The sequence below is a fragment of the Ranitomeya imitator genome, chromosome 2 (genome assembly GCF_032444005.1).
Source record: "Ranitomeya imitator isolate aRanImi1 chromosome 2, aRanImi1.pri, whole genome shotgun sequence".
Lineage (NCBI taxonomy): Eukaryota > Metazoa > Chordata > Amphibia > Anura > Dendrobatidae > Ranitomeya > Ranitomeya imitator.
The window spans coordinates 738,504,587-738,529,997 of NC_091283.1; the positions used below are offsets into that span (position 1 = coordinate 738,504,587).

Sequence of the window (25,411 nt, forward strand, 5' to 3'; positions counted from 1 at the left end):
AATGACCCTTGATTTCTAAAGCAACAAGGGCACTTTTCCTAAGAAGTCATTTTGTTACTTTATGCCTAATTTAACAATTATATTTTTCTATAGTTCCATGTAGATAAAAAAGGCCGAGTGAATTTTGCACAGACCGACATGCTGATACATGTGGTAAACCGCGACACTAACAGGATTCTTGATGTTGAACGGTAGGTCATTAAGACGTGCTGTATTTTTTCCACATTTTTTGTTTTTCTTCACATTACATACTTTCTTATTGCTTTGCTATTAGTATAGTTCATTTTGTATTTCATTTTATTCTGGATAATAAGATAAAGCAGGATGGACTTTTATAATGTGTATACTGCCCATATGTTCCAATATGTTACTTAAGAATAAATACAAGTTTTTTTCTATATCCCAAACAACCTACTGAAAGTGCCAATATCATATCTATAAATGTAGATATATTAATGTGAGCAGTAGAGAACAAAATTGCTGTTTTTTTTTTCATGAAGTACATTACAGTTATTATTTAGTAAGTACAAATCATGTTCTCTTCAAGGGTTATACAGATGATTGATGAAAATAAAGAACAATTACGTAATCTGTTTCGCAACTACAATGTTATGGATGTGCAACCAGCCACTGCTGCCAGTGCTCCAGAGGACCTGTCTGCTTTACAGGTACAGTCCTAATATTATTGTATAGTATTAGTATAATAGCCATATATTACTGTGATTTTGAGCTATTTCTTCTAAATAACTCCATTATGCATAGCATATTCATCATTTACTGTGCCCCAAATCTGTATAAATATCAGGCATACGGTATTCAAATGGTTGAGATTGCATTGTGAATGCTTATGGATATCATTATTTCTTCTTCATCTATCTTCATCTACTTCCCCTCTCTCTTCTTCCTCTTCTCCATCTCTCTCTTCTTCCTCTCTCCTCTTTGTCTGCTTCCTCTCTCACCTTCCTCCTCTTCCTTTTCAAATATTTTAGAGAATTAAGGCGCAGTGTAATTAATCTGAGTTTGAGTACATCGCATTCTTTCTAGATTACACATAGCATGACATATAATCGTGGAGACCCAATAAGCTTCATGGGAATCTTAAAAAAAAATCTTTACCCAGTGAAATAATTCTGTATGACCTGTAGTAGAAAAAAAATGTGAGTGAGATGCCAAAACTTTTCTACTAAATAATTCCTCTTGAAAAAAAGTTCTTTGACTTGCAGCTACTTCAGGGCAACATGGTGGCTCAGTGGTTAGCACTGTAACTTTGCAGCTCTGGAGCCCTTGGGTCCAATCCCACCAAGGAACATCTGTTTGAGTTGGTTGCCTCCGGGTTCTCTGGTTTCCTCCCACACGCCAAAGACATACTGATAGAGAATGTAGATGGTGAATCCCAATGAGGACAGTGATGATAATGTCTGTAAAGCGCTGTGGAATATGATGGCGCTATATACGCAATGCATAATAAATAAAATACATAAATACTTGCTCAACCATACTGTATATGACTTTGCTGTATTATTTTATATTTATTGTCTCTGCAGATGGCAATCATTATATTGGCTATCCTCCTGTTCTTGGCTGCCATGTTGTTTATCTTTATGAACTGGTACTATCGAACTGTGTAAGTATATCCCAAAATTCTTCTTTTTCTAAAAGCGTACACTATCTAATATTGTACTAAAATATTATCAAGTATTCTTAAATGTATGTATAAGGAATATCTCAAAGGGATCCTGGTTTATTATTTGTAGGACTTCCAAATGGATAACTTTGTGGCTGTGGCCCCTTGTATTATTCATTGTATGTCCTATTATGATGGAAATTGCACAGGTTATAAAGCGGTCTTTGTCAGCCTATAAATTTACTTTAAATATCATTTAGCAAATGACAAAGTTAATAATGTCATGTCACCCACGTTAACACTACAAAGGTAAGGCTGCTCAGTGGAGACATAAAAAAATAAATTCAAAGTCAGACATTTCTAATTGTCCCTGATTTATAAAGAGATGTGTTCCTTTTCGGATGAATCTGTGATGATGCTGTACATTGATAACGTGACAAAGAATTGTTTTCAATATTCCATAGTATAGTAAAGTTTGTTTCCGTTTGCTGAAAAATTGCTATCTATATAGTGGAACTACTCACTTATTTTCTCTTTTTTACTGAATTTCACAGACACAAAAGGAAGTTGAAAGCAATAGTGGCTGGATCAACGGGTAAGTTCCACTTATGTTATTAATATGTTGGTGTTAGGTGCTTTTTCTGGAGCAAATATATTTTTCTAATTAAAGCAAGTGCCATGGTTCTAGTACCATGCCGTTCTCATACATTTTCCTTCTATACTGTGTACAGCTCTATATATTGAATTTCAGATGTAGTCGTATATGTATGTCCCTTGGTTGAGCATACAGGGAAGCTTTACTTTTTTGGGTTTAAAACATACCGTATTTTTCGGACTATAAGACGCACCGGACCATAAGGCGCACCCCAAATTTGGGGTGAAAATTGCAGAAAAAAAGATTTTTTATAAGATGGGGGTCCGTCTTATTGTCCGAATTTACAGTATCTTACCTGAGGGCTGGCGGTGGCAGAGCAGGGTCACAGGAGGCATGGTGTCGGCAGAGGTGGGGAGGTGCTGGGATGAGGAGGTGCTGGGATGAGGAGGTGCTGGGATGAGGAGGCGCAGTGAGAGGTATGGCGTGAGAGGGGTCCCTTTCCCCAGTATGGTGATGCAGCAGTTCGGTAAGCAGCAGAGCCGGTTGAATCCTGCGGTGGCAGAGGTGCGGCGGCAGAGGTGTGGCGGCAGAGGAGGCGCAGTAAGCGGGGTCCCTTTCTCCGGTGAGGTGATGCAGCAGCCCGGTAAGCAGCAGAGCTGGGTGAATCCTGTTGTTATCGGTGGGGGCGGCCATCTTCCTGAGGCCGCACGTGTGCAGATGAAGCGCTCTGCTTCCCGGGGCTTCAGGAAAATGGCCGCGGGAGGCCGCGCGTGCGCAGATGGAGATCGCGGTGGCCATTTTCCTGAAGCCCCAGGAAGCAGAGCGCTCCATCTGCGCAGGCGCGGCCTCAGGAAAATGGCCGCCACCACCGGTAACAACAGGATTCACCCGACTCTGCTGCTTACCGGGCTGCTGCATCACCTCACCGGAGAAAGGGACCCTGCTTACTGCGCCTCCTCTGCCGCCACACCTCTGCCGCCGCACCTCTGCCACCGCACCTCTGCCGCCACGGTAAGCCTGCATTGCGACTATTAGACATGCCCCCCATTTTCCCCCCTTTTTGGGGGGGAAAAAGTGCGTCTTGCAGTCCGAAAAATACGGTAAATCCACATAAAAAATAAATCCATGCAATAGTACGGTATAATGCCATCTTAATCAGATTCTTATTTTTCAGGAAATAGAGGATTTATGGATATCCTGGATATGCCCAATACCAATAAATACTCGTTTGAAGGGTGAGTTAGATCCAAGAAGTATAATTTCTGCTTGCGGAGAGTGACATGTTAAGCATGCCGAGATGAGGAGACTTAAAGCCACAATTCTCCTCCATAAAATATGCAAATTGCCTCTTCAGAGAGGATGAGGACTATAACTCTACTGCCACCTATTGGAATTAGCAATCCTAACAGTCAATGTCGACCCTTTAATGAACTTTGTCACATGACTTAGGATAACAGCCAAACCAGAATCTCACTTTACAGACAATGTGTTTCGGGGTACTGCCCCTCATCAGTGCAAAGTGTGTGATCTGATTTGACTGTGTGAGAGGCGTCTGACTGGGATCCAAGAAGTATCGTTTCTCCTTGCGGAGAGTGACATGTTAAGCATGCCGAGATGAGGAGACTTAAAGCCGCAATACTCCTCTGGGAAATATGCAAATTGTCTCTTCAGAGAGGAAGAGGACTAGAACTCTAGTGCCACCTATTGAAAGTAGCGATCCTAACAGTCAATGTCAAAAGAAACGGATGAAAAAATGAGTAGAGTCAATGTTTTATTTTATTTTTAATGTGTTCAGTCTATTCTGTACTACTTTACCATTCTTTGGATTGCAATCTAAGACAATGTGCACACAGTGTCTTATTCAGGTAAATTTTGCCTGGAACCCACCAAAAGTGGATTGAAAACTAAAGGGAACTTTAAGTAAACTTTTTTTTTTTAATTTTGTAGTAGATTTTTCTACAAAATTCACATAAAAAACACTTTAACTACTCTTTGAATAGGATTCTTTTTTATTTAATAGAAAAACACACATATAGTGCACATTTTGTTATTTTCTCCACATAGAAAAAGATGCAACATATCAATTCTTGGGGCAGTACTGCCTAAATAACACTTCAAATTTAACCACTAAATGATAGAAATAAAAAATGCCTCGTAAGCACAAACATTAAATTATTGTTAGGGTTGGGGTTGGACTTAGAGTTGGGTTTATTTATTTTTTTTTCAAAAGTAAAAAAAAATGATGATATGAAGACTAGTGTTGAGTGCAAATGCTCGCTATTCAAGTTGGCATCGGGGTGCTGGCATATACATAGATTATCGTGGGTGCTCTAGTAACATGCTCAAGTCCAACCCATATGTTTCTTGGCTGTTAGACAGCCAAAAAATGCACAGATTGCCTGTCATACATGGGTAATCTTTGCATGTTTTTTTTGGTGTTTAACAGCTGCGAAATATTCGGGGCAGGGTCTCAAACATGTCACTGAAAAACTTGCGAGCATCCAAAGCAAACTCAAGTAGAGAAGACTATGGATGACATATTTAATATGATTACCTAATGTTATCAAATTCTGTGTAGTACCTTTGGGTTCAAATTCCTCATTATACCCCTCGATAAAATCCTTGAGGAGTGTAGTTTCCAAAATGGGGTCACTTGTGGGGGCAATGGTTAGGCACACCAGGGGCTCTCCAAACATGACATGGCATTCGCGCTCGATTTCAGCTATTTTTTCCTTCAAAAAGTCAAAGGTGCTCCTTCTCTTCTGAGCCTTGCTGTGTGCCCGAATTAATAATTAAACACACAAGTGATACCCAAGGTATTATCTAAAATGTCAAATTCTTTTAAACCATATATGCTCAAATTGTAGTTAAATACCCTAGAGACACCATATGTGTAGAAGATATAGTGGAGACCACTAAAAGGATATGGACCGTGCTCCAAGCATAAACAAGACCAGAACCACCAAAACAGGGAATAATTATAAAAGTATATATATTTTTTATTTAGACACAATAGAAAGGCAATTCAAATATACAAAGATAAAATATAAATATGTAGTATATAATGCATATGTACACGTATCAAGATGTACGCAAGAGCATATTATCAATTCAATTCCATATATAAAGAAATGCAATCATTGCGTACGGCAGGTATAATTATATTATATACTAGCTGAAGAGCCCGGCGTTGCCTGGGCATAGAAAATATCTGTGGTTAGTTATAGCACCTCACTTCTCTTATTTTCCCATCATGTCTCTCATTTTCCCCCTCACATCTCTCATTTACTCCCTTCCACCTCTCATTTTCCCCCTCACTCCTCTCATTCCCCCCTAACACTTGTCATTTTGACCTCACATCTGTCATTTTCTGATCACTCCACTATTTTCCCTCACTCCTCTCATTTTGCACTCACACCTTTTCATTTTCACCTCACACCCCCCATTTTCACCTCACACCTCTCATTTTCCCCTCAGTATATACATGTTTGTCATCTCCCTTATATATAGTATACACCTGTATGTCATCTCCTGTATATAGTATATACCTGTATGTCATCTCCCCTGTAAATAGTATATACCTGCTGTAGGTCATCTCCTTCTGTATATTGTATATACCTATGTGTCATCTCCTCCTGTATATAGTATATACCTGTATGTCATCTCTTCTGTATATACTATATACCTGTATGTCATCTCCTCCTATATATAGTATATACCTGTATGTCATCTCCCTTGTATATAGTATATACAGAACCTGCTGTATGTCATCTCCTCCTCTATATACCTATGTGTCATCTCCTATTTTATATAGTATATACCTGTGTGTCATCTGCTCCTGTATATAGTATGTACCTGTATGTCATCTCCTCCTGTATATAGTATATATCTGTGTGTCATCTCCTCTTGTATATAGTATATATGTGTGTCATCTCCCCTGTATATAGTATATACCTCTGTGTAATCTCCTCCTGTATATAGTATATACCTGTGTGTCATCTCCTCCTGTATATAGTATATATCTGTGTGTCATCTTCTCCTGTATATAGTACGTACCTGTATGTCATCTGCTCCTGTATATAATATATACCTATGTGTCATCTCTCCTGTATATAGTATATATCTGTGTGTCATCTCCCCTGTATATAGTATATATCTGTATGTCATCTCCTCCTGTATTAGACCGCGTTCACACGTTATTTGGTCAGTATTTTTACCTCAGTATTTGTAAGCTAAATTGGCAGCCTGATAAATGCCCAGCCAACAGGAAGCCCTCCCCCCTGGCGGTATATATTAGCTCACACATACATGTAATAGACAGGTCATGTGATTGACAGCTGCCGTATTTCCTATATGGTACATTTGTTGCTCTTGTAGTTTGTCTGCTTATTAATCAGATTTTTATTTTTGAAGGATACCAGACTTGTGTGTGTTTTAGGGCGAGTATCATGTGTCAAGTTGGGTGTGATGAGTTGCATGTGGCGACATGCATGTAGCGACTTTTGTGAGATGAGTTTTGTGTGGCGACATGCGGGTAGCAACTTTTTGTGTGTCGAGTTGCATGTGACAGGTTAGTGTAGCAAGTTGTGTGCAGCAAGTTTTGCGCATGGCGAGTGTTAGGGGTCGAGTTCCCGCCTCTGCACAGGGGGAATCTCGGGCCATCTCCGCTGCGGTCTCCCATTCCTCTCCTGCCGCAGTTGAGCCTGCTCAGCGGAGACGTCAGTCCAAGCGTCTTGCTCAGTCCCACTCTGTACAAAGAGTTACTGCTGCCTTTCCTGCTTCTGCCATTGAAGTCAGTGCTGGGCAGCGGCGAGCAGACGCTTCTGCGACTAAGTCCTGCTTTTCTCATTCTGAGCATGCCCTGAGTAAGATCTCTCAGTGGAGATCGAGGGTCACATGGTAGGAAGGTCCTATAGCTGCTAGGACTAACTCCTGCTTTTCACACACTGAGCATGCCCAGGGTAAGATCTCTCAGTGGAGATCTAGGGTCACATGCTCAGGTATGGCAGTCTCTCATTGGTCCTTCTAGGAAGGTCTTTTACTTGCTGCAGCTATATAAGGCTCGCATGGCCGCACGGCCATGCGCTAGTATCAATGCATGACATGAGTTTTGCGCCAGTGTGGTCACGCTTGTGTGTATTCAGGGACCCGGCTGAAATAAGCCACTAGAATACCGGCACCTCCGGTGAGGAGATTGTGTGTTTGGTTACAGGGCCCCGGCTGAAATAAGCCACTAGAATACCGGCTCCTCCGGTGAGGAGATTGTATGTTTGCCTCCTGGACTGCGTGACCACAAGCTGCTATCTGCTCAGCAGTTACTGTGTATTCCTGTGGAGTTTAACAGGACACAGTCCTTTCCTTATAGCGACTCTGTGAAGCAACAGAGTTCGCTTCTACCGCCATATTGTGCCGCTGTTTGCCAGCAGCAGGTTCTTTTCCTGCACGGTGGACCCCGGGCTGCGAACGCACCAAATAACATCTCTATATTTACTCGGTGCATTCCGCCAGCCCTAACAGCGAGTTTTGCGCATGGCGAGTTTTATGTGTGGTGCGTTTTGAATATGTGCAAGTTTTGTGTGAGGCAACTTTTGCATGTGTTGCAACTTTTGTGCATGTGGCAATTTTTCCATGTGTGCAAGTTTTGCATGTGGTGAGTTTTCCATGAGGTGAGTTTTGCACGTGTGGTGAGTTTTGCGTGAGCCTAGTTTTGCATGTAGTGAGTTTTGTGCGTGGCGAGTTTTGAGCGTCGACTTTTGTGTTTCAACTTTTATGTGGTGAGGTTGGTGTATGTGTGGTGAAATGTGTGCTGAGGGTGGTATATGTGTTCAAGCACGTGGTAGTGTGTGGCGCATTTTGTGTGTGTGTTCATATCCCTGTGTGTGGTGAGTATCCCATGTCGGGCCCCACCTTAGCAACTGATCGGTATATACTCTTTGGCGCCATCGCTCTCACTCTTTAAGTCCCCCTTGTTCACATCTGGCAGCTGTCAATTTGCCTCCAACACTTTTCCTTTCACTTTTTCCCCATTATGTAGATAGGGGCAAAATTGTTTGGTGAATTGGAACGCGCGGGGTTAAAATTTTGCCTCACAACATAGCCTATGATGCTCTCGGGGTCCAGACGTGTGACTGTGCAAAATTTTGTGGCTGTAGCTGCGACGGTGCAGATGCCAATCCCGGACACACATACACACACACATTCAGCTTTATATATTAGATTATACCCCTAAAGGCAAAATAAGCATCACACAAGACTATATATTGCACATACCAATCAGAAGGGGGATAATGTTAAAAAATCTGTATCATAAAGTGTATGCGAAGTGCTTGAAATGTGCAAATAGGCCCTGTAATATTAAACAAGGTGCAAAAGGAATCAAATAACCTGTACAAAGTGTATAAAGTTCATAGAAGAAAAAGTGCTATATTGGAGTGCTATATGCAGATGCTTCCAGAAGTCACTTACCTATAAAAATGGGGGAATATACCTGAGAATCACTAAGCTCTTGATGCCGTGCACCCGACGCGCGTTTCGGAACTTCTGTTCCTTCGTCAGGTTGTGACATTATATACTACATTCTTATATTTTATCTTTGTCTATTTTAATTGCCTTTCTATTGTCTCTAAATAAAAAATATATATACTTTTTGTAATCATTCCCTGTTTTGGTGGTTCTGGTCTTGTTTATGCTTGGAGCATGGTCCATTTCTTTGTGCCCGAATTGTAGTTTTCTCCCACAAATGGGGTATCGGTGTACTCAGAAGAAATTGCACAACAAATTTTGCGGTTCCCTTTTTCCTGTTACACTTGTGAAAGTAAAAACAATGGAGACAAAGTAACATTTTTATGAAAAAAAGGATGTTTGTTATTGTACACTATGAAATAAAGGGAAAATGCTATTTTTTTTCCTTTTACATTGCTTAAGTTCTCGTCAAGCACCTAAAGAGGTAATCAACTTCTTGAATGTGGTTTTGAACACCTTGAGAGGTGCAGTTTTCAGAATGGTGTCACTTTTGGGTATTTTCTGTCATATAGGCCCCCAAAGTCACTTCAAATGTGATGTGGTCCCTAAAAAAATTGGTTTTGTAAATTTTGGGGGAAAAATTAGAAATTGCTGATCAATTTTGGACCCTTCTAACTTCTTAACAAAAAAAATTATGTTTAAAATATTAAGCAGAGATGTTTCAAAAATGAAGAGATGAGATCTCAGCGCTGAGATCTCATCTCCCAAGATCTTGGTGCCAAGATCTCAGTCTACGCATGCGCCGCCCCCGGCAGCAATTTTCCCAGAGTCCAATACATAGGAAACCATGTAACTGCGGGGACTCTGGGCTTTCACAAAATGTCGGCATAGCCCCCGCAGCAACGAACACCCAAAGCGGCGCGCCTCACATTTGAACACCCCCTCATCCTAGCCTGCGGCCTGCAGCAACGCTCCACTCTTGTCTCCTCCAGCAGCGACCCTGGGACCCCGCTTCACCGCAGCCACCAGTTAAGATGCACAGATTATAAGAAGCACCACCGTTTTATTAAAAAACGTTTTTTGTTTTTTTTCTCCCCAAAATTTGGGGTGCGTCTTATAATCCGGAGCGTCTTATTTTCCGAAAAATATGGTATGTTACTGTACTATGTTATTTTGTTACTATGTATGTTACTGGTTTGATTTTACAGGTTCATTATATAAAAGTTTAAATAGTCATATTTGTGGTTTGGGGTGGCAGGCTCCCTTTATATTTGAAATTAGTGGGTTGTTCTTGTAATGAGTGTGTACTTTAGACGAAGAGAAAATCTGTGTAGCCCCACTATACTTCAGCCTATTGGTGCAAGTCACTGCTAATAGACTCTAAATAACTTAACTTTTTTAAACTTTGTATTTGTAGTGCAAACCCTGTATGGTTGGATCCATTCTGCAGAAATTTAGAGTTGGCTGCACAAGCAGAACATGAGGATGATTTACCAGAGAACTTGAGTGACATTACAGATCTTTGGAACAGCCCAGCCAGAACACATGTAAATAAAGGGTCTTTGATCTTGTAAATTTGGGCATTTCTATCTTATTCCATATTACCATACCCAATGTAAGCCTGGGGCTACGTGATGACATCAACCATGACACCTGTTGTGAGGCCAAAGTTCGGTAGGAGTCATTGCTACATCACAACACAAGTGAAAGGGATGACACAAGTCACAAGAAGTCCAATTACGTTGGTTTTTGTGTGACTTGCTTGTTGCAGTCCCAGTATCCTCAGAGTCCCATTGTAACCCTATTCACTTGTTTTTAGCTGTACATAGCAATTTGGGGAGACAGGTGTCGTGGCCAAAGTCCATGTAGCCCCAGCCTAAATTAAACAAATTTAGCAATTTTTATTATTTCATTTAAAAAATTGCATCAATTTTTAGGGCACTTTTGGCCGTGAACCAACAGCTACAAAACCAGAAGATGACCGTTACCTTCGTGCAGCAATTCAAGAGTATGATAACATTGCAAAACTGGGGCAGATTATGCGTGAGGGACCTATAAAGGTGAGTATAAATTGACCGTGTTATAACAGTGATGTAAATAAGTTGAATTATTTTCAGCCGATATTAATTTAATCTATCAGAATTTCACTCCTTAAACAATTTATACGCACGTGTAGAACTTTCAAAGACAAGTCCAGCAATACCTTATGCTAGACAGTTTGTTCCTCCATTATAGAGAAATCTGTGTTTGGAAATGAGGCTCAGGTGATTTTGGTGAGTGGAAGTCCTTCCCAAGCCTCTCCTTTCCCCAGCTCTATTCACCACATAGTGCTGCCTCCTCTGACTTGACTAACAATCAAGCAGTAGAATGCGGCACTAGGTGAGGAGTAGAGCTGGAGTGACAGAGGCTTAGAAAGATCTTCCACATGCCAACAGCACCTCGGTCTCATTTGCATTTCAATTCAAACACTGATTTCTTGGTAACAGAGTAACGGACTAGAAATGTAAATGTATTTCTGTCCTTGTCTTTGAACAAGCTACATGTAAATATATATAGTTTGGGTGTGAGTAGGTGAGTATAGTAAAGGGTCTTGTTTGCATTAAGCAGATTGTATTGGGGACATACAAACAGCATTCCAGTATTCTGTAACAGAGGGCTTACAGGTCCCGGCCCTACTTTACATGGGGATAACCTGGTGACAGGTTCCCTTTAAGACAAATGTTAGAATTCACGGGAGCACCAAAGGGACTTAAATTGCAAAATAAAGTGGTAGAAATTATCTAGTCATTGCTGCATTAACTACATAAGTGCAATAGGCCTGTTATGATGAATAGACATAGGGGTGAAGACCAGGAGCCTGTTTTATGGATGCCTTGCTGCACCCTCAGGAAGTTAAAATTGATCGTGCAGAGTGGGCTCTCAAAAAAGGAGAAGACCCAATCCTTTATAGATACAGTTGAGATACACAAACTTAACAGTAGCTGATCCATTAAAATATTTGGTGCTAAAGAGGTTAACAACCTTTTCTATGCTGGTTAGAAACTTGCATCTCCATCTCACAGCTGTTTCTGACCTGGTCATTTCCTCACCCCATATAATCTGGTCAGACCTTCTCTTCCTTGCCTGTGAAAGCTTTTCTTCCTACTTCCTTGGAAACATTGTCATGAATTGGAGATTGTTATTGTTACTGAAGATTGTTGCCTGCTGTTTTTTGAGTGTATGCTTTCCTCATTGTCCTATTCCCATTTGGTTGGTACATTCCTATTTATATACCTTTCTATCTTTGGTGAGTGTTTTTGTATATTTGTTGTTTTCTGTTATCCCTGTCTGTCTTACATGTTAAAGGGAACCTGTCACCCCCAAAATCGAAGGTGAGCTAAGCCCACCAGCATCAGGGGCTTATCTACAGCATTCTGTAATGCTGTAGATAAGCCCTCGATGTTACCTGAAAGATGAGAAAAAGAAAAAAAAAAAAAAAGATGAGAAAAAGAGGCTAGATTTTACTCACCTAGGGGCGGTCCCGGTCCTGGTCTTGTCCGATGGGCATCGCGGTCTGGTCCGGGGCCTCCCATCTTCTTACGATGACGTCCTCTTCCTGTTTTCATGCTGTGGCTCTGGCGCAGGCGTACTTTGGACCTTTCCCAGCACCTGCGCACTGCAGTTCTTTGCTCTGCCCTCAACAGGGCAGACAAAGTACGCCTACACCGGAGTCGCAGCGTGAATACAAGAAGAGGACGTCATTGTAAGAAGATGGGAGGCCCTGAACTGGACCGTGACACCCATCGGACCAGAACTAGACCGGGACCGCCCCTGGGTGAGTATAATCTAACCTCTTATTCTCATCTTTTAGGATACATTGGGGGCTTATCTACAGCATTACAGAATGCTGTAGATAAGCCCCTGATGCAGGTGGGCTTAGCTCACCTTCGATTTTGGGGGTGACAGGTTCCCTTTAATACACTAACATGTCTGTCCTAGTCCTCCTCAATAGTGAGAGGACAGCTTAGGGAATATCATGTTCGTTGTAATTTAACCCCTATCTGACCTCGGACGGGATAGTACGTCCGAGGTCAGATCCCCTGCTTTGATGCAGGGCTCCGCGGTGAGCCCGCACCAAAGCCGGGACATGTCAGCTGTTTTGAACAGCTGACATGTGCCCGTAATAGGCGTGGGCAGAATCGCGATCTGCCCACACCTATTAACTAGGTAAATGCCGCTGTCAAACGCAGACAGCGGCATTTAACTACTGCATCCGGCCGGGCGGCCGGAAATGACATCATCGCCGACCCCCGTCACATGATCGGGGGTCGGCGATGCATCAGGATGGTAACCATAGAGGTCCTAGAGACCTCTATGGTTACTGATCACCGGTGGCTGTGAGCGCAACCCTGTGGTCGGCGCTCACAGCACACCTCCATTTCTGCTACATAGCAGCGAACAGCAGATCGCTGCTATGTAGCAGAGGCGATCGTGCTGTGCCTGCTTCTAGACTCCCATGGAGGCTATTGAAGCATGGCAAAAGTAAAAAAAAAAAGCTGAAAAAAATGTTAAAAAAATAAAAAAAATATAAAAGCCCCAATCAAAATAAATCAATAAAAAAAATATAAAATCTATGCATATTTGGTATTGCCGCGCTCAGAATCGCCCGATCTATCAACTTAAAAAAAACATTAACCTGATCGCTAAACAGCGTAGCGGGAAAAAAATTCAAAACGCCAGAATTACGTTTTTTTGGGTCGCCGCGATATTGCATTAAAATGCAAAAACGGGCGATCAAAAGAACGTATCTGCACCGAAATGCTATCATTAAAAACGTCATCTCGGCACGCAAAAAATAAGCCCTCAACCGACCCCAGATCACGAAAAATGGAGACGCTACGGGTATCGGAAAATGGCGCAATTTTTTTTTTTTTATTTTAGCAAAGTTTGGAATTTTTTTTCACCACTTAGATAAAAAATAACCTAGTCATGTTAGGTGTCTATGAACTCGTAATGACCTAGAGAATCATAATGGCTGGTCAGTTTTAGCATTTAGTGAACCTAGCAAAAAAGCCAAACAAAAAACAAGTGTGGGATTGGACTTTTTTTTTGCAATTTCACCGCACTTGGAATTTTTTTTCCCGTTTTCTAGTACACGACATGCTAAAACCAATGATGTCGTTCAAAAGTACAACTCGTCCCGCAAAAAATAAGCCCTCACATGGCCAAATTGACGGAAAAATAAAAAAGTTATCGCTCTGGGAAGAAGGGGAGTGAAAAACGAACACGGAAAAACGAAAAATCCCAAGGTCATGAAGGGGTTAAGGGCTAGAAACTTGTTCAAAGAGAACCTCCTGAGGTACTCCATACTGAGTGTTTTTACCTAAATCCATAATGTTTAGTTCACTGAAACTGCTTAATAGATGCTTTAAAAAGTGAGGTTAATGTAGAAGAATAATTAGTCATTGGCTTGAAAATAATGACTAGATCTTTATAGAACTACAGGATCATTTTTTCCTGGCATGTTTCACTCAGACTCAGTAGGGTCAGTGTGATGGACCGCCTTAAACCATTCCCACAGATCCATTGCTTTATGCTTCTTCCATTTAACTTCAAACTTCTAGTTTAACACTGGATGAGTATAATCACATATTTTTTGTCTTGTAAAATAAAAATGTCTTTCTCTATTTTCATGAGAAGAACCATCCTTAGTCTAGTAGTAGTTTTTGATTGTCTTGATAATCTCGTCAGTGTTATCCTGTTTTAAAAAGAAATTGTCTTTTGATGCTAATGGTTTTGAGTCACATGAACCAATCTCTCCCTGAGAGTCAAATTCTGAGTCAGAGGAGATTTAGAAATCTAGTTTAATTTTTGATTTGCCTAAATTAAGTTTAGATCTTTTCTCCTTATTTTTGGACGATGTCATCTGTGATCCTAACCATAGGGAGGAACCTTTGGCTTTCTTTCTTAAAGATGATGGCTCAGGAGGAGTATTACAGAATTGACAAATATCTGACACATAGTCATACAGGAATGATTTAATACAGGAAGTAGATCATTTCTGTTTGAACTTCTCTCTTTTTCTTCCCATTTGTGCTATCAAATATGTAACCGAACCTGCATAGTAACCTACAGAAAATTAATCTGGCCTTTACTGTTGGCATCACAGACAATCTTTTAATCTCTCTTTGTGATGGCTTGTCATCTAAATTAAAAGGGTTTTCTTTCAATCTATGAACAATAAAATATTCAAAACATGACTGTAAGACTGGAGTCAAACACAATGTATAAAAAAATCTGTCCGATTTTGTCTGCCGAGAATCGCACAAATGTTCTCCGTATGGTGATCCGTATGACATCCGTGTGCAATGCCAGGATGCGTTTTTTTTCTCAAAAAAGTATCCGTGTGTCATCCGAATGTCATCCGTATGGTGAGATTTTCTCACACACTTGCAAAATGAGCAAATAATGGCTGAGACAATTTCCTGTCACCTGCCCAATGCCTGAAAATTTCTTGCAAGTCACACGCATGGTCCGTGTGCTGTGCAATTTTTTTTTTTCGCTCCCAAGGACTTGCATTGGCGTTTCTCGGCTGAGATACGCGGACAGTCGCAGCATGCTGCAATTTCACTCGCAAGTATAATACGTACGAGAAAAAAACGGATGATGGGAGCTACCCCATAGATTAACATTGGTCCGAGTGCTATGCGATTTTTTATCGCATTGCACTCATCCGTATTACGCTGTAGTGTGAGCCCGGCCTAAAAGAAATAAAGACACCTTAGAAACCTCAGGCATAATAAGGCAAAGGGAAGGAGAAGCAAAGGTTGTAAATAGAATAGTTTGTAGATAACCACACTAACAAGTTGCTCCTCCACCCTTTCTGGAAGTAACCAGAGCAAGAGCTGGAAGGTGAGAACCGCACTTCCAATGTGAACACCGCATCGTGTCTGTTTGTGGTGATCTGTCAAATTGGATGCAGTTATAGTTTGATGCTTTTACTGAGGTGCTTGGGCTTTTAACTTTACTTTTTTCTATCATGATGGCTAATACTGTATATTCCCGACATGTTTGGAGAGATAGTACCACTGTAGGATCTATTTGTTAGAGTATGGAAAAGAATGATTGATCTTACAGTGGTTGTGTTTGCTATATGCTGACCGCATTTATACCTTTACCATCATCATGCCATATAAGTTAGAGAACCAATTACTTTACAGTGCGACTATCAATATGAAAGATTTTGCAACATCATTTGAAAAGAACAATACCTCAAGGGAAACCCCCTGAAAACCTGGCAAAAGGATGAATAATCTGGCATAGAAATGTACAGGGCTGTACACCCTTGTACAAGTTAAAGAGCCCTAAATAAGAAAAGGGGCCCTGTAACAGGGACTACACCCTCATAAAGAAATTGTGACACCCTTCTAAATAAATGAAAGATCACTAGGCCAATTAAGAGTGTATATTGGGGAAAAGTGGGCCTTATAAGTTAGCCCCTGCCTCTTCAAGGATAAAGAATCCAGTGTAAGCAATCCTCCGCGCACTAAATATAACCGCAGTAGCAGAAGTCTACCTGGTAGTTTATTGCAATGTAATAGTCTGGAGTTCAGGATGTTCACAACAGCAGAGCGTTCCTGGACACAACTGTATCCACAAAACTGTATAAACATAAACAGGGCCCGCTAAGTGCAGCGGTGACCGACCTCAGCAAATCTGTTGTGAATTCTGTGGCTGAATTCACTCCTGTGGTCACAAGTGGTACTGCAGCTTCTGAGCTTCCTCCCTCAGGTGTTCTGGTGAGCTCATTAACTGCTTCATTACTTAACTCCGCCTGATGCTGCTATCCTTGCTCCTTGTCAATGTTTCAGTGTTGGATCTGAGCTTCTCCTGATTGTTCCTGTGACCTGCTGCTCTGTATAGCTAAGTGCCTTTTGTTTTTTTTGTTGCTTTTTTTCTGTCCAGCTTGTCTTTTGTTTTGCTGGAAGCTCTGAGACGCAAAGGGTGTACCGCCGTGCCGTTAGTTCGGCACGGTGGTTTTTTTTTGCCCCCTTTGCGTGGTTTTGCTTTAGGGTTTTTTGTAGACTGCAAAGTTCGCTTTACTGTCCTCGCTCTGTCCTAGAATATCGGGCCCCACTTTGCTGAATCTATTTCATCCCTACGTTTTGTCTTTTCATCTTACTCACAGTCATTATATGTGGGGGGCTGCCTTTTCCTTTGGGGAATTTCTCTGGGGCAAGTCAGGCCTATTTTTCTATCTTCAGGCTAGCTAGTTTCTTAGGCTGTGCCGAGTTGCCTAGGTAGTTGTTAGGCGCAATCCACAGCCGCTTTTAGTTGTGTTTAGGATAGGATCAGGTGTGCAGTCTACAGAGTTTCCACGTCTCAGAGCTCGTTCTTGTATTTTTGGGTATTTGTCAGATCACTGTGTGCGCTCTGATCGCTAAGCGCACTGTGTTTCTGGATTGCCTTCATAACACCTGTCATTAGCAAACATAACAGTACAAGGAGCCCCAAATAATGATTCTCAATAGAGGGAAAGAAAAAGTTCTGACATCATTTTTTTTTTTTTTCCTGCTCTGTGTTCACTTTTTTTTTTCCCCTAGACATTTGGGTGATTCTGGACACAGGTGTGGACATGGATATTCAGGGTCTGTGCTCTTCAGTGGATAATCTCGTTATAAATGTACAAAAAATTCAAGATACTATTGATCAGAAATCTATGTTAGAACCAAGAATTCCTATTCCTGATTTGTTTTTTGGAGATAGAACTAAGTTTCTAAGTTTCAAAAATAATTGTAAGCTATTTCTGGCCTTGAAACCTCATTCTTCTGGTAATCCTATTCAACAGGTTTTGATTATTATTTCTTTTTTGCGCGGCGACCCTCAAGACTGGGCATTTTCTCTTGCGCCAGGAGACCCTGCATTGAGTAGTGTCGATGCGTTTTTCCTGGCGCTCGGATTGCTGTACGATGAGCCTAATTCAGTGGATCAGGCTGAGAAAAATTTGCTGGCTTTGTGCCAGGGTCAGGATGATATAGAAGTATATTGTCAGAAATTTAGGAAATGGTCAGTACTCACTCAGTGGAATGAATCTGCGCTGGCAGCTTTGTTCAGAAAGGGTCTCTCTGAGGCTCTTAAGGATGTCATGGTGGGATTTCCTATGCCTGCTGGTTTGAATGAGTCTTTGTCTATTCAGATCGGTCGACGCTTGCGCGAGCGTAAATCTGTGCACCATTTGGCGGTACTGCCTGAGGTTAAACCTGAGCCTATGCAGTGCGATAGGACTATGACTAGAGTTGAACGGCAGGAATACAGACGTCTGAATGGTCTGTGTTTCTACTGTGGTGATTCCACTCATGCTATTTCTGATTGTCCTAAGCGCACTAAGCGGTCCGCTAGGTCTGCCGTCATTGGTACTGTATAGTCCAAATTCCTTCTGTCCATTACCTTGATATGCTCTTTGTCGTCGTTTTCTGTCAATGCGTTTGTGGATTCGGGCGCTGCCCTGAATCTGATGGATTTGGATTATGCTAAACGTTGTGGGTTTTTCTTGGAGCCTTTGCGGTGTCCTATTCCATTGAGAGGAATTGATGCTACACCTTTGGCCAAGAATAAACCTCAATACTGGGCCCAGCTGACCATGTGCATGGCTCCTGCACATCAGGAAGTTATTCGCTTTCTGGTGTTGCATAATCTGCATGATGTGGTCGTGTTGGGGTTGCCATGGCTACAAACCCATAATCCAGTATTGGATTGGAATTCCATGTCGGTATCCAGCTGGGGTTGTCAGGGGGTACATGGTGATGTTCCATTTTTGTCGATTTCGTCATCCACCCCTTCTGAGGTCCCAGAGTTCTTGTCTGATTATCAGGATGTATTTGAAGAGCCCAAGTCCGATGCTCTACCTCCGCATAGGGATTGTGATTGTGCTATCAATTTGATTCCTGGTAGTAAATTCCCTAAAGGTCGATTATTTAATTTATCCGTGCCCGAACACGCCACTATGCGCAGTTATGTGAAGGAATCCCTGGAGAAGGGACATATTCGCCCATCGTCATCACCACTGGGAGCAGGGTTCTTTTTTGTAGCCAAGAAGGATGGTTCGCTGAGACCGTGTATTGATTACCGCCTTCTTAATAAGATCACTGTTAAATTTCAGTATCCCTTGCCATTGTTATCTGACTTGTTTGCTCGGATTAAGGTGGCTAGTTGGTTCACTAAGATAGATCTTCGTGGTGCGTATAATCTGGTGAGAATCAGGCAAGGAGATGAATGGAAAACTGCATTCAATACGCCCGAGGGTCATTTTGAGTATCTAGTGATGCCGTTCGGACTTGCCAATGCTCCATCTGTGTTTCAGTCTTTTATGCATGACATCTTCCGTGAGTATCTGGATAAATTCCTGATTGTTTACTTGGATGACATTTTGATCTTCTCAGATGATTGGGAGTCTCATGTGAAGCAGGTCAGAATGGTTTTTCAGGTCCTGCGTGCTAACTCTTTGTTTGTGAAGGGATCAAAGTGTCTCTTCGGTGTGCAGAAAGTTTCATTTTTAGGGTTCATCTTTACCCCTTCTACTATCGAGATGGATCCAGTTAAGGTCCAAGCCATCCAGGATTGGATTCAGCCGACATCTCTGAAAAGTCTGCAAAAGTTCCTGGGCTTTGCTAATTTTTATCGTCGCTTCATCTGTAATTTTTCTAGCATTGCCAAACCATTGACCGATTTGACCAAGAAGGGTGCTGATTTGGTTAATTGGTCTTCTGCTGCTGTGGAAGCTTTTCAGGAGTTGAAGCGTCGTTTTTGTTCTGCCCCTGTGTTGTGTCAGCCAGATGTTTCTCTTCCGTTCCAGGTCGAGGTTGATGCTTCTGAGATTGGAGCAGGGGCGGTTTTGTCACAGAGAGGTTCTGATTGCTCAGTGATGAAACCATGTGCTTTCTTTTCCAGGAAGTTTTCGCCCGCTGAGCGTAATTATGATGTGGGCAATCGAGAGTTGCTGGCCATGAAGTGGGCATTCGAGAAGTGGCGTCATTGGCTTGAAGGAGCTAAGCATCGCGTGGTGGTATTGACTGATCATAAGAACTTGACTTATCTCGAGTCTGCCAAGCGCTTGAATCCTAGACAGGCCCGTTGGTCGTTATTTTTTGCCCGCTTCGACTTTGTGATTTCGTACCTTCCGGGCTCTAAAAATGTGAAGGCGGATGCTCTGTCTAGGAGTTTTGTGCCCGACTCTCCGGGTTTATCTGAGCCAGTCTTCGGACTGTCCTGGTGTGGATTCTGTGGTGGATAGGTTGCAGCAGATCTGGACTCAGGTACTGGACAATTTGATCTTGTCCCAGGAGAAAGCTCAACTTTTCGCTAATCGCAGACGCCGTGTGGGTCCCCGACTTCGTGTTGGGGATCTGGTTTGGTTATCTTCTCGTCATATTCCTATGAAGGTTTCCTCTCCTAAATTTAAACCTCGTTTTATTGGTCTGTATAGGATTTCTGAGGTTCTCAATCCTGTGTCTTTTCGTTTGACCCTCCCAGACTCCTTTTCCATACATAATGTATTCCATAGGTCGTTGTTGCGGAGATACGTGGCACCTATGGTTCCATCTGTTGAGCCTCCTGCCCCGGTTTTGGTGGAGGGGGAATTGGAGTATATTGTGGAGAAGATTTTGGATTCTCGTGTTTCTAGACGGAAACTCCAGTATCTGGTTAAATGGAAGGGTTATGCTCAGGAAGATAATTCCTGGGTTTTTGCCTCTGATGTTCATGCTTCCGATCTTGTTCGTGCCTTTCATGCGGCTCATCCTGGTCGGCCTGGGGGCTCTGGTGAGGGTTCGGTGACCACTCCTCAAGGGGGGGGTACTGTTGTGAATTCTGTGGCTGAATTCACTCCTGTGGTCACAAGTGGTACTGCAGCTTCTGAGCTTCCTCCCTCAGGTGTTCTGGTGAGCTCGTTAACTGCTTCATTACTTAACTCCGCCTGATGCTGCTATCCTTGCTCCTTGTCAATGTTTCAGTGTTGGATCTGAGCTTCTCCTGATTGTTCCTGTGACCTGCTGCTCTGTATAGCTAAGTGCCTTTTGTTTTTTTTGTTGCTTTTTTTCTGTCCAGCTTGTCTTTTGTTTTGCTGGAAGCTCTGAGACGCAAAGGGTGTACCGCTGTGCCGTTAGTTCGGCACGGTGGGTTTTTTTTGCCCCCTTTGCGTGGTTTTGCTTTAGGGTTTTTTGTAGACTGCAAAGTTCGCTTTACTGTCCTCGCTCTGTCCTAGAATATCGGGCCCCACTTTGCTGAATCTATTTCATCCCTACGTTTTGTCTTTTCATCTTACTCACAGTCATTATATGTGGGGGGCTGCCTTTTCCTTTGGGGAATTTCTCTGGGGCAAGTCAGGCCTATTTTTCTATCTTCAGGCTAGCTAGTTTCTTAGGCTGTGCCGAGTTGCCTAGGTAGTTGTTAGGCGCAATCCACAGCCGCTTTTAGTTGTGTTTAGGATAGGATCAGGTGTGCAGTCTACAGAGTTTCCACGTCTCAGAGCTCGTTCTTGTATTTTTGGGTATTTGTCAGATCACTGTGTGCGCTCTGATCGCTAAGCGCACTATGTTTCTGGATTGCCTTCATAACACCTGTCATTAGCAAACATAACACAAATCATTGGCTCAGCTTCCTCTGCTGGGAAGGGACCAGAAAGTAGATGCTAGCAGATACCAGATAGGTGTTTGAAAAAGGGCAGTGATGGATCAGTGAAGGCGTGCATCCTTTCTTACAGAATTGTTTTTACAGACGGAGCCCTTTTAACAACATTTTCAGTAACAATGGTACAACCCTTTTTTTTTTTGCATACTCCTAAGCAACATGTACATTCACTCTGAATTTGAAACGTTATTGTCAATAATTGCATATGTTGAAAAAAGTCTCCATGATCACAGTATGTTGATCTTCTCAGCCTGCATAATATATGACAATGTTACTCAACATCCTCACACAGGGATCCGTGCTGAAAGTAGTGCTGGATGATTATATGAGACTGAAAAAGTTATTAGCACAGAGAATGGTTCATAAAGCCACCACCAGCACTGGCGACCAGTCCTCGGTCACAGAGGTAGATTGTCTTGCAGTGGTGTGCAGGCATTGACGCCTGGTTCTTTGCTTTGGTGGGAACAGGGTATGCATGGTGTGTTTCCTGTCTCATACTCTGATCGTGCCTTGGTCTTGTTCTGATACATGCTGTGCTATGTTTTCCTGTTTGCGTCCATGTTCTAATATACTTGGAGTAATAATTATTAGCAAAGTTGCATGACTGTAAGCTATGAAAAGCAGGACCGTGGAGCAGGTAAGTCAAACTTCTAGCTATATATTTTTCCTGAATCCGACTCCCAACTCCTATATACATGTATCATGTATAATAATTTCTAATAGCAAATTTACTTTTTAATAAATTTACTTAGTCGAGTGGCAAAAATAACACTAAATATATTGGGATAATTAAAAGGTAAATATTTATTTTTTAATATGCTTTACGTATTTATACCATTGCTGATCGATGGGCACCAAAGAAAGGGTATGAGATAGTAATCCACTCTGTACACAGGCTGAAAATGCTTTTACTGAGCTCAAACTCTTCTATGTGCATGCTTAAGCAATCGGTACTGCTGCTTTCAGTAGTGATCACCAGGGGCACAAAAGATAGACCAGCGCAGCAGGTGGAATTGGACATCATGAATAGCTATTGGGCTGCAAAGTGTCCATATACTGTTGCACAGGGGTCCTTACTTGTCTGCCAGTGGGGAGCACCACATAGCAGTTTTTTGAGGAATTAGTAAGTGACCCAAGGACCCAAAATTCCACCAATCAGTGGCATGTTTTAAAGAGTTTTAATCAATAGATCTTGGAATAAAAATAAGTTACACAACTGGATGAGATAAAATGTTCCTGTGCCGATATAATCTTATAAATGTGTCCCTGCTATGTACTGTGTAATGGCTGTGTCTGACCGTACAGGGACATGGTCTGATCATAACACAGCTCCTGGGCAGGGGAGGAAGTAAAAGAGTATACAGACAGGACAGCATGGGATCGCAGAGACTTCTTTCTGTGATGTAAAACATTAATCTGTCTGTTTTTAAGCAATGTTTTACCTAATGGAAAGAGTAATTTTTGATCTTGTGCTGTAATATCTGTATACTGTCTACCCAGGAGATGTGGTATGATCAGACCATGTCCCTGTACGGTCAGACACAGATATTACACAGGGCACAGCAGGGGCACATTTATAAGATTATATCAGCACAGGTACATGTTGTTTAATCACATCCATTTGTAGAACTTACCGTATTTTTATTCCACAGTTTAGTCATTAAAATGAACTTTGTATGTGGGAAAACTTATTTAAGTAGTTAAAACATAAATTACATTAAAATGTACTCCTTAAACACTACTATGGTATATTCCTATGAAAATGAATGTAACAAGCAATGTAAATAATGAATTGATTAATTTTATAAGTTATTTATTATTTTCGGTTTTAGAGCCAAACACAATTTGAGGTTTAAGAAATAAAGTAAAAAAAGAAGTTGGGCCTGGTCTTAATCAATCCTCTGCGCAGAGATACCAGGAACCATGCAAACACAATAGTCATGAAAAGTCCTGCATCCATATGAATTATATGGTTTTATTTGGATCTCATAATATCCAAAGTAACAGAAAACACTAGTGCATTTCTAAGTGTGCCAGTCCTTATTCATATTGATAATGAGAAATTAAAAAAGGTACAAAAACAAAACACATTCCAATCACATTACAATTATTAGGTTCTGTAGAAGGACGTAGATCTGGGTATTTATTATGATGGAATATAGGCTGAACTGGATGGACAAATGTCTTTTTTCGGCCTTACTAACTATGTTACTATGTAATCAAGTTTCTTAAAAAACACATGATGATATGCAAATATTGTGGGTAATTAGTAAATTAAATAAACATCTTATGCGAATATCAGTGTAAAGAAAATACATACAGTCATGGCCAAAAGTATTGACTCCCCTGCAATTCTGTCAGATAATACTCATTTTCTTCCTGAAAATGATTGCAAACACAAATTATTTGGTATTATTATCTTCATTTAATTTGTCTTAAATGAAAAAACACAAAAGAGAATGAAGCAAAATGCAAAACATTGATCATTTCACACAAAACTCCAAAAATGGGCCAGACAAAAGTATTGGCACCCTCAGCCTAATACTTGGTTGCACAACCTTTAGCCAAAATAACTGCGACCAACCTCTTCCGGTAACCATCAATGAGTTTCTTACAATGCTCTGCTGGAATTTTAGATCATTCTTTGGCAAACTGATCCAGGTTCCTGATATTTGAAGGGTGCCTTCTCCAAACTGCCATTTTTAGATCTCTCCACAGGTGTTCTATGGGATTCGGGTCTGGACTCATTGCTGGCCACCTTAGAAGTCTCCAGTGCTTTCTCTCAAACCATTTTCTAGTGCTTTTTGAAGTGTGTTTTGTGTCATTGTCCTGCTGGAAGACCCATGACCTCTGAGGGAGACCCAGCTTTCTCACACTGGGCCCTACATTATGCTGCAAAATTTGTTGGTAGTCTTCAGACTTCATAATGCCATGAACATGGTCAAGCAGTCCAGTGCCAGAGGCAGCAAAGCAACTCCAAAACATCAGGGAACCTCCACCATGTTTGACTGTAGGGACCATGTTCTTTTCTTTGATTGCCTCTTTTTTTCTCCTGTAAACTCTATGTTGATGCCTTTGCCCAAAAAGTTCTACTTTTGTCTCCATCTGACCAAAGAACATTCTTCCAAAACGTTTTAGGCTTTTTCAGGTAAGTTTTGGCAAACTCCAGCCTGGCTTTTATATGTCTCGGGGTAAGAAGTGGGGTCTTCCTGGGTCTCCTAACATACAGTCCCTTTTCATTCAGATGCCGACTGATAGTACGGGTTGACACTGTTGTACCCTCGGACTGCAGGGCAGCTTGAACTTATTTAGATGTTAGTCGAGGTTCTTACTCCAAGATCAGCACAATCTTGCGTTGAAATCTCTTGTCAATTTTTCTTTTCCGTCCACATCTAGGGAGGTTAGCCACAGTGCCATGGGCTTTAAACTTCTTGATGACACTGCGCACGGTAGACACAGGAACATTCAGGTCTTTGGAGATGGACTTGTAGCCTTGAGATTGCTCATGCTTCCTCACAATTTGGTTTCTCATGTCCTCAGACAGTTCTTTGGTCTTTCTTTTCTCCATGCTCAATGTGGTACACACAAGGACACAGGACAAAGGTTGAGTCAACTTTAATCCATGTCAACTGGCTGCAAGTGTGATTTAGTTATTGCCAACACCTGTTAGGTGCCACAGGTAAGTTACAGGTGCTGTTAACACAAATTAGAGAAGCATCACATGATTTTTCGAACAGTGCTAATACTTTTGTCCACCCCCTTTTTTATGTTTGGTGTGGAATTATATCCAATTTGGCTTTAGGACAATTCTTTTTGTGTTTCTTCATTTTAAACAAATTAAATGAAGATAATAATACCAAATAATTTGCGTTTGCAATCATTTTCAGGAAGAAAATTAGTATTATCTGACAGAATACCTCTACATACAATCCTTTCTCTCCAGGCACACACGGCCACATCATGACCTATCCAGCTCACACCTTCTAACGCTCAGTCTGCTGCTCCTCATTGCTGGCAACATATCCCCAAATCCTGGCTCTCCTCATCACATCCCCACACTCACTTCT

General features: G+C 41.6%; 1 protein-coding gene across 1 annotated transcript in view; it reads left to right on the top strand.

Annotated features, from left to right (window-relative positions):
- Positions 1-25,411, top strand: part of CDH23 (cadherin related 23) — a 1,839,731-nt gene that overhangs the window by 1,800,837 nt on the left and 13,483 nt on the right. The window contains exons 60-67 of the mRNA XM_069753216.1: positions 94-191; positions 548-668; positions 1,545-1,624; positions 2,179-2,219; positions 3,394-3,454; positions 10,099-10,228; positions 10,619-10,741; positions 21,637-21,750. Of these exons, the coding sequence (XP_069609317.1) occupies positions 94-191; positions 548-668; positions 1,545-1,624; positions 2,179-2,219; positions 3,394-3,454; positions 10,099-10,228; positions 10,619-10,741; positions 21,637-21,750 (768 nt within the window). The remainder of the gene's footprint in view (positions 1-93; positions 192-547; positions 669-1,544; positions 1,625-2,178; positions 2,220-3,393; positions 3,455-10,098; positions 10,229-10,618; positions 10,742-21,636; positions 21,751-25,411) is intronic.